General features: G+C 35.2%; 1 protein-coding gene and 1 pseudogene across 1 annotated transcript in view; one reads left to right on the top strand and one right to left on the bottom strand.

Annotated features, from left to right (window-relative positions):
* Positions 1–12,017, bottom strand: part of SLC4A10 (solute carrier family 4 member 10) — a 200,567-nt gene that overhangs the window by 34,787 nt on the left and 153,763 nt on the right. The window contains exons 16-18 of the mRNA XM_019636818.1: positions 9,295–9,400; positions 3,726–3,887; positions 1,789–1,902 (exon numbers count right to left, since the gene is read on the bottom strand). Of these exons, the coding sequence (XP_019492363.1) occupies positions 1,789–1,902; positions 3,726–3,887; positions 9,295–9,400 (382 nt within the window). The remainder of the gene's footprint in view (positions 1–1,788; positions 1,903–3,725; positions 3,888–9,294; positions 9,401–12,017) is intronic.
* The window catches only part of LOC109379843 (ribulose-phosphate 3-epimerase-like), an 8,428-nt pseudogene continuing 6,116 nt past the window's right edge, over positions 9,706–12,017 (top strand).

Raw genomic sequence — 12,017 nt, forward strand, 5'->3', positions numbered from 1 at the left:
AGTGTGCGACAAGTTTTAACTTATTCAGTGTAGTCAATCGGGTATGAGCTACGGTTGAGAGAAGTTGTGTTTTAAAGTGTGCTTTAAATCATCCTCCATCACGACAATGCTCGGTGTCACACATCACTTCTGGTATAAGGCAATTTCTGTCAAATAAAAACATTACGGTGTGTCCTCATGCACCTTATTCACCAGATCTGGCACCATGTGACTTCTGGCTCTTCCCCAAAGTCAAAATGGTTCAGGACGTGGAGGCAGCTATGACAGAGCAACTAAAGACATACAAGAAAGAGGACTTTCAGAACTGCTTCAGAAAGTGGCAAGAATGATGGGATAAGACTGTTTGAAGCAAGGGGGAGTATTGTGAGGGGCCTTAATGGCAATGTGTCTTTTACTGTAATACATTTTTTTTATTTAAACATTCATCGTATTGTTTGACCACACCTCATAATTACTACTAATGTTTACAAAGTATTTATAAAGTACCAGGGACCATTCTTTGTATTTTAACTCAATGACAACACTCTAAAGAAGATACTGATAAGGAAACTAAAACATAGAGAGTTAGTAAGTGGTGGAGATAGGTTTTAAACTTGGACAGACTGGCTCAAGCTGTGTGTTCTTAATCAATATCTATATTAAATGAAATAATATTTACCATTTACAGTTGGAAAATTTATTTCCATTTACAAATAGCATGCTGAAAACTGTGTTTAACTCTTATTTTAGATGTATGCATAGGCCATTATGTGAAAACAGCAAAAAGACGCTTGGTGACATCAGGGGCTCAGGGGAAAGGTTCTAAACATGGCTGGTGCCTGAGATGAGTCCCCAAGGAAGTCATTTTGACAATAATTCTATGAGGAAGTTTCCAGCCCTGTTAGACAGGCAAGAAAACTGAGGCTCAGGGAGGTTAAGTAACTGGCCCAAGGTCACAATAATCAGTTAGTGACATTGTCACAGTTCTATTCCAGACTTATTTTTATCTGTTTTTCAGCCCCTATCTACTGTGCAATTCTGCATCAAGATAATGCATTTCCCTTAGTTTCAAAATGCTTCCTGGGCTGGCTGAGTGGCGCGATGGTTAAGAACTGGCTTGGGATGCCAGAGGGCCCCGGTTTGGATCCCACATATGAGGGCCAGTGACACTGCCCACTACAGCTAAGATGCTGAACAACAGCTCAACCTGGACCTGGGCTGCCGTGAGTCGCCGGCGACGGTGTAGGCTGCAGACCCTGTGGCAGTGGATTGCCATGGGCTACCGTATGTAGCCAGCAGCCAGCGTGAGCGGCCAGCAGCCGCAGTGAGAAGCCGTCCAGAAGCCGGCGACTGATCTGCCTCGCCCGGGAAGAGCGCAATGATGGTGCCAACTTGGGCCAGTGAAGCAACATCCTCCACAACTAGACTGAAGAACAAAACGACAGCAACTTGTCTGTTCCCCTTACCCCAATTCCCCAGCACTGTTCCAATCCCCCCAATTCCCCAATAAAAAAAAATCTCAAAAAAAATGCTTCCTTATCTTTTAGGTGTGTTGTATATAGATAGTCCAACTCAAAAAGTGACAGAAAATATTTTCAAGTGGCCTCTAGGTTTCTATTTCGGTGGTTCCTTTTTTTAAATATCAGACCAAAATTATAGTCATGCTGTAGGCATTTTATCTACTGCTTATTAATTATATTCTTTATATTTTCATGAAAATCCCAAGTACTAGGGTTATAGCCATCATCTAAGTGAAGATCAGACCTAAAGAGATGGAGAGACAAATAGTAAATGCTTTGATAACTTCACCTTGAAAACACTTGGTACTTGTAGTTTTGGAGATGGGATCCCAATGGCATAGTCAATTAAAACCATAGACAGAATTGTAAGAAAGACGGCAAAGTCACTCACTATGGATCGAACCTAAAAATAATGAAAAAGTTTGTCACCAGAAGGAACTACAAAAGTGAGGTGCACTCAGGAACAGACTTGTAATCTACAGTCAGGCTTTATAAACACCTTATGACATAACATCATGATATATTTTATACTTACTATAACATTACCATTAGCTCTGTCAGAACCTGAATATATACTTATGTATCTCTGTCATTAAAATGGATACACAATCAACCTTTCCAGAATGAAGCATTGTGGAAGAGCTATAATGGTGATTGTGCTATTATTAATATTTATTTTTAATATTTATTATGAGCCCAAATGTGTGAATATTTAGAACATAGAATAAGGTTGCATGACCAGCAGTTGGCTGAATTTTAGGATTCTTTCCCACACAAGCAACATTTTAACATGATAAACCTGAAGCACCATAAAATAAAATTATTTTTATTGAAGAAGCATATTTTAGTTAATTTATCTAGGATATAAGTATGGTGCCAGGGGATGTGCACAACAGAGTGGGCAAATTTAAAAGTTATTTTATGCAAGCCAGTTTTTAAAACCATTTCTCATTTATAAAGCCATCTTTAAGCAAAAATACTTATACAGTTATCAACAAGATCTGGCTTCTCATTAGAAAAGATGAAATAGTGCCATTTGTGACAACATGGATGGATCTTGAGATTAGTATGCTAAGCAAAATAAGTCAGTCAGAAAAGTCGAGAGCCATATGACTTCACTGATATGTGGTATATAAAACTGAAAGCAACAACAGAACAAGACAAACAAATAAAGAAACAAAAACTCAAATACACAGACAATAGTTTAGTGGTTACCACAGGGTAAGGGGAGAGGAGTGATGATAGAAGAGGTTAAAGGGTGTCAAATATATGGTGATGGAAGGAGAACTGGCCCTGGGTGGTGAACACACAATGTGATATATAGGTGATGTATTACAGAACTGTGCACTCGAAGCCTATGTAATTTTACAAACCATTGTCACCCCAATAAAATAAAATAAAAAGCTCTGGCTTCTTTATTAGGATGCCTTTATGAAACACACATAAAAATACAGGAGATTATTCTTTCAAGTTACAAAAAATAAGTTAATCAAATTAAAATCCCAGAGGAGGAAATGAATCTTCCACCTTATTGAAGGAGGAGGTGACAAAAACAGAAGTTTTCTGTGGAAGAAACAGTTCTTGAAACACTTTCTCAGGGTGGGATTTTGATTATAATCTTTAGCTCACCCATAAAAAGCTCATTTTCTTGTTTTTTATTGGCTGAGTCAGACATTATAGGTGTTACTTTGCAGTGTTAAATATTGAACTAAGCTGTTTCTCTGTTTACTTCCTTTTCCAAATATGCAGATGCAAACGTGGTGGGTTAGGGAGAGGGACTGACACTTAAAAACGAAAAAGATACTAGTGTTCCAATGAGTTTCGCAGGGGCTTTCCCAATTAAAGAATGTAACAGTGGTTCCAACGAGGTATCTGTCAGGCTGGAATAGTTCCCACTATTCATTGGACAAGAAAGTGACAATCAGTGATGCAGTGTGTGCTTTCGATTTCCAAAATCATAAGTGGGAGTTTATCTTTGGGATTTGAGGTTAAGTAGAAAAACCTGAGGGGAAGGGGAATTCTAGCACCTGTATCAAAAATACTTTCTCTTCACTTCCCTCCTATCAAATAACTCCACTCCTAACCTGGCAGCTCACTCAACGTGAAAGCCTTTTAGTGGCTCCTTTCATCACAGCAATTGCTTTCTTTTGTCCTAAAGCAGGAATGACTTTATAACATGCTTTCTGCAGCTTTACATTTTGATCAAGAAAACTGTAGTTTAAGTACCTTGGTGGGAAAATAGCGGCTGGTCTTGAACTGCTTCAGGGTGGCTGACATAGTGACTGTGGAAAAGAACAGGATCACAGACCAAAACAGAACATCTGGAACATATGGATGATCGTGGCCGCAGGCTGGTCCAACATACTCTCCGTGCAATGATTTGCATTCCTGCCAGAGGAGGTAAAACAAATGAAGCTATTAAGAAAAATGGACACATTTCTTACAAAAATCTAACATCTGAAGATCAACTGAAGTCGAGATGCTGAAGCTTTCCATCTATGGCTCTCACAATGATTTAACGAACAGCAAAGCAAGCTGTACAAATTCTATCTGGATCGGTTAGTAGAAAGCAACATCAAAGACTAAGATTAGGTAACATCTGGACATGAACCACTTTTTAAGCTTTTGCCTTTTTCTAATTAAGTCTACAAAACTAATCTATTTACCAATCAATGTGTATTTAACCTAATATCGACCAAGTTCCTAACACCAGATTTATTGAAAATATATCATACTTGATAGTGAGTGGTTACCAGGGTCAGACACTATGCAAAACCATTTAAATACATCATCTTAATTAGTTTTCATATCAAACTTATAAAATAGGTAGGTGTTACTATTTCTATTTCATATCTGAGGAAACTGAGACATAGAGAGGTTAAGTAATTTGCTGTGGCCTCACTGTTGCTGGGTGGCAGTAGAGCTGTGATACAAATATGGTGCCCATGGTGGGAATATTATTGCATATTAAAGAAGAACAAATATTCTGTAAAATTATCTAGTCCAAAAGTTACCCAAAAAGATGAGAAAGGCAACAAGAAAATTATATTATTACTGCAATGAAATTGTGAGTCAAAGATGGGGCTCGAACTTAGATTACAGAACAAAAGAGAAAAAGTTACTGCATGAGCAAGGCAAAGCTCAAACCTACTATGACTTCTCCACAGTCTTTTTTTTTTCCTGGTATATGTTTTTATAAGCCCCTGAAGGATCATTTCTAATTACTGCCTTAGCCATGAGGTGGCAGCAAAGTCAAAAACATTTTCTTTCTCTAAGAAAAACTGAGCATTTTACACATTAATATTTTGGAATCGAAAACGTCATTTAAAATCATTTTGGTTTCTCTTGTTTTAAAGATGAGATTACTAAAGTATTTTTTTTAACAGAGAAAAGAATGGTTTAAAATGAACCAGTGACCTCATCAATCCTTAAGATATTCTGGACCTGAACAGAAATGGAATTGTGCTGTGGTACAGAGAGATCTTAAAGAAAAATACGGACTGATGGATTGACTACCAACACAGAGTCCGCCCAATGAACAAAGCCTCAGACCCTGGAGTCCTTGTACAACAGAAAACAAATACTTTCAAAAGATTCTAGAATAAACCTCAGATAGCTACATTGTTATCCAAAAATAAACAGCTAAGTACATCTACTTGGGGCAGGTAGGCTTCTTAAGAAATATTGTTAGTACACCTTATAATGATCTAAAAGAGTGCTGTCCCCTTTTCTCATCTAACTGCTATAATTTCCCTGCTAGCTAAGGTTAAATTCCAGTTATCCATGTTAAGCTAATACAGAGTACAATAACTCGGCTAATTGAAAATCCAAAGAAAAATCCCCCAGGCCTTAATTATAGCTTTAATTTTTTTTCTCAAAACTGTGTAAAAATAGATAAAGTAGCAAAAATGAATGTTCGCATTTTTTCAGTCCCTTCTCTTGCCCCTGTTCAGAGACGCTAGTAGGGCAATTACTAAGCAAAGGCATGGGCGGGCGAGCTGAGCCCCTAAACGCAGAGAAGCTGGAGGCCCTATTGTAAACGCATTGTCTATAGACTTGTGGTTATCTTCAGTCTTTTGTGCAGACATAAAAGTCTTCTAAATGTTCTTTGGACTTGGCTGGGTCCTGCTCTCAATTCTTAAGAACATAGATGCCACTTGCCATTTAAAGGATCATTTAACTGTCTTACAATCTATAATAAATTGCCAATAGTTTGTTAAGGTACTTGAATTCAAAGCAAATTTAAAAAGGATATTTATTTTTAATTCCTAACATTAACAAAATGTTAATTAAAAAAATTATAATCTACTAAATTCTACATTTGTTTTCTGGTTTATGCTAACTGAACCCCTAACACACACACACACACACACACACACACACACACACACACACACACGTCCTAAGATTTAGAAGTAAAAACCAAATCTAAATTCTGTTTTTTTATTTTGAGTCCGACATATGGTTTCACTTACAAAATAAAAAAAAAATGCTTGTTGGTAAATTCATTTCTACTAATTATTCTTCAAACACATTCTAAATATCAATAATTTCATAAGTCAGTAAAAATTAAGTTTGATAAAATAAGAAAGTAAACATGTCATTAGTATCCTGCCCCTTATGTATGTACTAGCTAAATATGTAATGACACAATTCTTAGCCAATTACTAGTTAATTGCTTGTGAAAATTTTAAACTTTGCCTAAGAATTCCTTTGCACGGATGGTTTTGAGATACTGCTAAAAAATACATATAAAAATAGAAACTGAAGCGTTCTAGCCTGCCATAAAAGACTTGCATTAAGCACTAGTCACAATAGCCAAGATACAGAAATAACCTAAGTATCTGTGGATGGATGAATGGATGAAGAAAATGTGGTGTAAGTATACAAAGGAATATTATTCGCCCTTAAAAAAGAAGGAAATCCTGTCATTTAGCAACAACATGAATGAACCTGGAGGACATTATGCTAAGTGAAATAAGCCAGACACAGGAAGACAAACATGGCATGTTCTCACTTGTATGTGGAATCCAAAAAAGTCAAACTCATAGAAGCAGAGAGTAGAATGGTGGCTACCAGGATGAGCAAAGAAGGAGAAATGGGGAGCTATTTGGTCAAACAATCCAAAGTTTCAGTTATGCAGAATGAGTAAGTTCTGGAGATCTAATGCACAGCATAGTGACTATACTTAATAATACAGTATTATATAGTTGAAATCTGCTAAAATAGATTTTCATTGTTCTCACCAAAAAAAAAAAAAGGCAATTATGTGACAGATTGGTATGTTAAATTAACTTGACTATGGTAATCACTTCACAATGCATACATATATCAAGACACTATGTTGTATACTTTAACTACATATAATTTTTGTCAATTATACCTCAATAAAGTTGAAAAACAAAATAAACAAAGCAAAAGACTTGTGCTAAACAGAAAATTTGTGATATGGGCTACTTTTCCAAAATAATCATTAAATATTTATGGAATATTTACTATGCACATAGCAGTTTGGGAAAATCAAAGAAAGCTAATTCACGAGGTAGGTAAAAATTCAATTTAAAAAATCTGTCAAATGAATAATATGTAAAGTAAATGTTACATTACTATTTTTACAAAGTAGTTATTGTAGCCATTAGCACAGCTTTATTAGTAAAATACTTTTGGTGATATTTGTGATTATGCTAAAAGAAACCAAAAAACCCAGCATAACAACTAAAAGAAAAAATCATTTTAATGATCTTCATTAATTTAAAAAGTACAAAATTTTTTTTATTATGTAGCATTCCCTTTGGTGATAAAGGCTATTTCTGGTTAAGATTAGCAATTATCCATTGCAAAAACTGCTATTAACTAATAAAAAATAATATGAAAATTTCTTCCAAAATGTTAACACCTAGTACAGAACTTTAAAAAACTCCCACAGTGCTAGATCTGCTTTGATTGCAAAATACTTTTCACTGTATTCTGCTTGACCCTAAAACTTCTAATATCTAAAACTTAACTCATGGCTAGCTAGCTGCTAGCCATATCAAACACTCTGTGAGTCTTTTAGAAGGCTATAATTCAGGATTTGCTACTATATAGAATGCATATTGCTATTTTGCATTAAATTACTCAGAAAACATAAAACACAGAGAGTAAACTGTCAGGCTAAATAATTTAGAGATGGGATTATTTGGGTTTCGGCATTGAAGGGGACACCAAGATGAGGAATACAAGTAAGTGACTCTTTAGACATAATATCCTTAGAGACTACAAAAGGAAAATATAAATAGAAGATACACTGCTAGATGGATAAAACATGTTATGGTTATCAATGGTTATCCATTGAATGGATAAACCATGCAATGTTATTTTTCTAGGGAAAAAACAGACGGAACAGAATAAATGTTGACCATAACAGAAGAAAACAACAAGAGTAAATGAAGGTTTATTCTAGAGAAAATGACTAGAATAAGAATAAAGGTAGTAAAATATAGGTAAACAAACTGTCAGTAATTTGACTCTGATTCTAAACAAAACAATTAATGGGGAAAATAGGCAATAGGTCAAGTGCTCTTACGAAAATCATGTTTATACTTGAAAGTTGCTAAGAGAGTAAACCCTAAAAGATTTCATCCAAGAACAAGAAATTTGGTAACCATGTATGGTGACAGATGGTAACTAGACTTATTGTGGTCATAACTTCACAACATATACAAATATAGAATCATTATATTGTACACCTGAAACTAATATAATGTTGTATGTCAATTATACAATTGACCTCAATTTTAAAAAAAGTTTTATAATATTTGTATAACCAGAAAAGATTTCTTTGTTCCACTAACTGGCTCACTTACTAAAATGGTGTGTTTCATAGACTGCACTAGAATTCATATAACTTTATGTTGATGATTATAATGGGATGTGGGCTTATACAAGTAGGTAAAGTGGAAGACGCTTTGGGTTGTAATGTTTCTAACTGAGGAGATTAAAAAAGATACTAGGATGACTCAGGTTTTAAAATATTTATTAAAAGCAGAACACTTTGAACTTTTCCAATTATGAGATTTGACTGGACAGAAGTAAAGGATGGAAATACAGATGGAAAAAGACATGCACAAATATTACAATAAATTAAGAAGAATGGAGAAATACAGCTATGAGAGAAAAAAAAGTTAAAGCAGAGAGAAGCAAAAAAAAAAAAAAGCTTTAAAAGGTATAGGATTTAATCTTGATAAGTGAAAAATATGTTGCCATCCTGTTTCCTGAGTGAGGGAGAAGAAGAAAACGGAAGAAAGGCCTTCCTCAGAGAGGTGCCAGAATTTTGAGAAGAAAAAAAAAGTGACTTTTGTTCTTCCCAAAGACTTCAATATTTACACTAAAATACTGACAAACATCCCCTCTCTCAGCATATTCTGAACAGCTGGAGCAGTGCTGCTGAGTAAAGTAAAAGCATTCTGGTTTCTTTACACAGAAAGCCAACTTAGTCTTGCCATATGGTTTCATTTAGGTCAACACCATTCTTATTGAATATGCTTTCAGCTAACCTAGTCATATCAAGCTGTATATGTGTGCTTTTAGAGCAAGTGAGGCCTACTACTAGAAAAGCAACAATGAAGGAAAATCTGTTTACTGATGAATACCTGAAACAAATGAAATTAAAATTAAAACAAAACTATCACTTTTATAATAGCATTCATTCAAAAAAAATCTACCTTAGTGGAAATAATTCATGCACAATGTCAACAAAAGCCCCCAGACAGCAATAAGATTCAAGCTATGACTTGATTTTCAATGTTTCACTTACTGATACGGTTAGGTTCTCCCAAATTATGTCAGAGGCAGAAATGTTAGACTCCCTCCATGCCTTCAGTGTGTCGTTGCTGGGGTTATGTGGTTCCACACAGTTACATCTGAAAAGGTAAGATAGTGTAGTTTGTGAAATAAGTTATCTTTTTGTCACTGTACTAAAAACAAATGTGGAATGGGTCCTTCTTCCCTAGTCCTGACCTTCCTTCATCTAAGAGGTAAGAGGTAAGGTTATCCTAAACTCTTCCAGGACAAACTACTTCCAGAAAGCGGGATAGATATGTTCCCAGGGCACTACACTACTCTACAGTGTTTCCTGGAAAGAGGTCACTCCCTCTCTGTCCCAGTCAGAGGAAATATTTTAACATGCAGGTTAGAACACAAGGCTTCGGTGGTCTTTCAAACCAGGATGCCTTCTAGAACTTACGATGACCATTTGCCCTTAAATAATACCCGTAAGTCAAGCGAAAAAAAGATAAACATCAGATCTATTATTATAATTTACTTATTTTTATTAATATTGTATAACCATATCGCTTAAAGTTGGAGTTAATTCATATTCTAAAGATCATTAATAACTTTGCTATGTAATTCAGAATTAAAGCTTGGTTGAAGCAAGAACCCTAGGTATCTCAGGATATACTATTCTTTGTTCTGAGTAATAGTCCTGTTAAAAATCACTCAATACACAAAACATTTTGAGTACCTCCTATTAGATAGAAGGAACCATAACGAATGCTGGGTGGGGGTAGCAGCAGAGAGAGGAAGAAAGACTTGGGTAGTGATATCATTATGTAGTAGAACATAGTTTCTGATCCCATTGTTCTTTATAACTTTATTAATCAATAAGAAGAAGACACATGCAAAGATGAGCAATAAATTAGTGGCTTTAGAACTTAACTTCAATTTACAAATTATTTGTTTCTAAAAATTCACTCAAAACGCTTCTATTTGTCCTTCAGAAAGCATTTTCTTATAGAAACATTTTATAAATGGTGGTTGGGCACCCCGATTAATCCACACACACTATGTAACATGAATGTTAGCTGGACTGCTGTTTTAGTGACACTAACAGAAATGTAGGACTAATTACCATTTATAACATTATCTCTATAGGAAAATATCTTACAGTTTCTACTTGGTAAATCCCTCTGCCTAAGCAACAGTCACTCTTCTATCTTCTACATCAAGAACTTAATCGTTTTTCTTTACTACCACTCATTCATTCTTCAAAAGTTATTAACTGTCTATTATTATTAAGTGTCAAGAGACTCTATTTGACATGGGCAACATGGACAGGCATGGTTCCTGCTGTCACCGAGGGAGGTTAGAGGATTCCTGAGCTGGGCCTCTAAGAGGGCAGAGGATTCAGTGAGAAAGTTGGTGACAAGGACTTTTAGAGAGTAGAATATGGAAGCATTAGCTACTGGGTAGCTGCAATACCTCTGTGGCAGGAGAGGTAGGAGCTATAGCGAAGGGGAAACAAAAGTACCGGAGATGCAGTAATAGGTATTTATTAATGTAAGTTTTTCAAAGCTACAGGTTCCTAAGTTCAGATTGGTTGTCCATAGTCAGAGCACAAGTGTTTGTGTCAGAAATCTCTGTGCTTTATGAGCTGTGTGGCCATGAACAAATTATTCAAGCGCTCTGAATCTTGGCTTCCTCCTGTGTAAAATGGGGACTAAAGTGCTTACGAGGTAGAGCTGCTGTGAAGAATAAGTATTTGTTATATATCAAGCGCCTGGTGTACATTTAGGCAGTTTTGAAATTTTGGCTGCTGTCAACATTATGATCATCACCAGTATTAATTCCTGGTTCATTTTGCAGTCTTTCACAAAATGCAATAAAACTGTTAAGTTTCACCTTAATATAACACAAAAAGAACAAGGGGCTTTCTCTAATATGCTGATGCTCTTTTCATTTTGCTTCCAATGCTTTAAAGAAACTTAAATTCTAACCAGCATTAGAACAGTTTTGCTACTATTGCTAAGAATCTATAGAAAAGAAAATTCCTATTTAATTTTTGGCTCTCAGTCATTAAATCACTAGGTACATACATTACAGATAACATATGCATATAAACAGAATAAATTATTTTTAAAAGATGCAAATTATTGAAATGAAATAAAACTAAAACCAATAAATGACTGAATATTGTCTAAAATTAAGAATCATATCTGGCTTCTGGTATAAGAAGAAGGACTGAGCTCACATATTTGTTTTTTTCATTACCTAGAATTCATTAAGCAAATAAATAGTATAAAAAGAGACATAAGGGGAAACATCAACAAAAGAGATATGTAAACCAATGAAATACGAATAGCAAGATGTTTAAAAAAGAACAGCGGAATAATAGCAATAGTAGTACTTTTACATATAATCCTTAAAATAGGTAGTCTTGTGCAAATGAAAATATTAAGACATAAGCAACTGGTCAGAGCAGGAATTTGAACCTAGGCAGTTCACTCTTAAACACAAACTAGAATATACATCTTTTCCAACTGCAGTAAAGGAATGACTTGTCCTACCCAATAGAATCCTAAAGATGATCTGAACTCAAAGAAGGGCTCATACTCAACAAAGAAATAAAGAGGTGAAGCCAAAAACACAGGAACTAACTGGGAGTCTGAATATACTGTAGTTGATTTCAGAAATTCTCCCCCCAATACTACATACTTATAGACATACTACTTCATAGAATGGCATCAGACTTTTCTCTCA

This window comes from Hipposideros armiger, unplaced genomic scaffold (assembly GCF_001890085.2).
Source record: "Hipposideros armiger isolate ML-2016 unplaced genomic scaffold, ASM189008v1 scaffold_30, whole genome shotgun sequence".
NCBI lineage: Eukaryota > Metazoa > Chordata > Mammalia > Chiroptera > Hipposideridae > Hipposideros > Hipposideros armiger.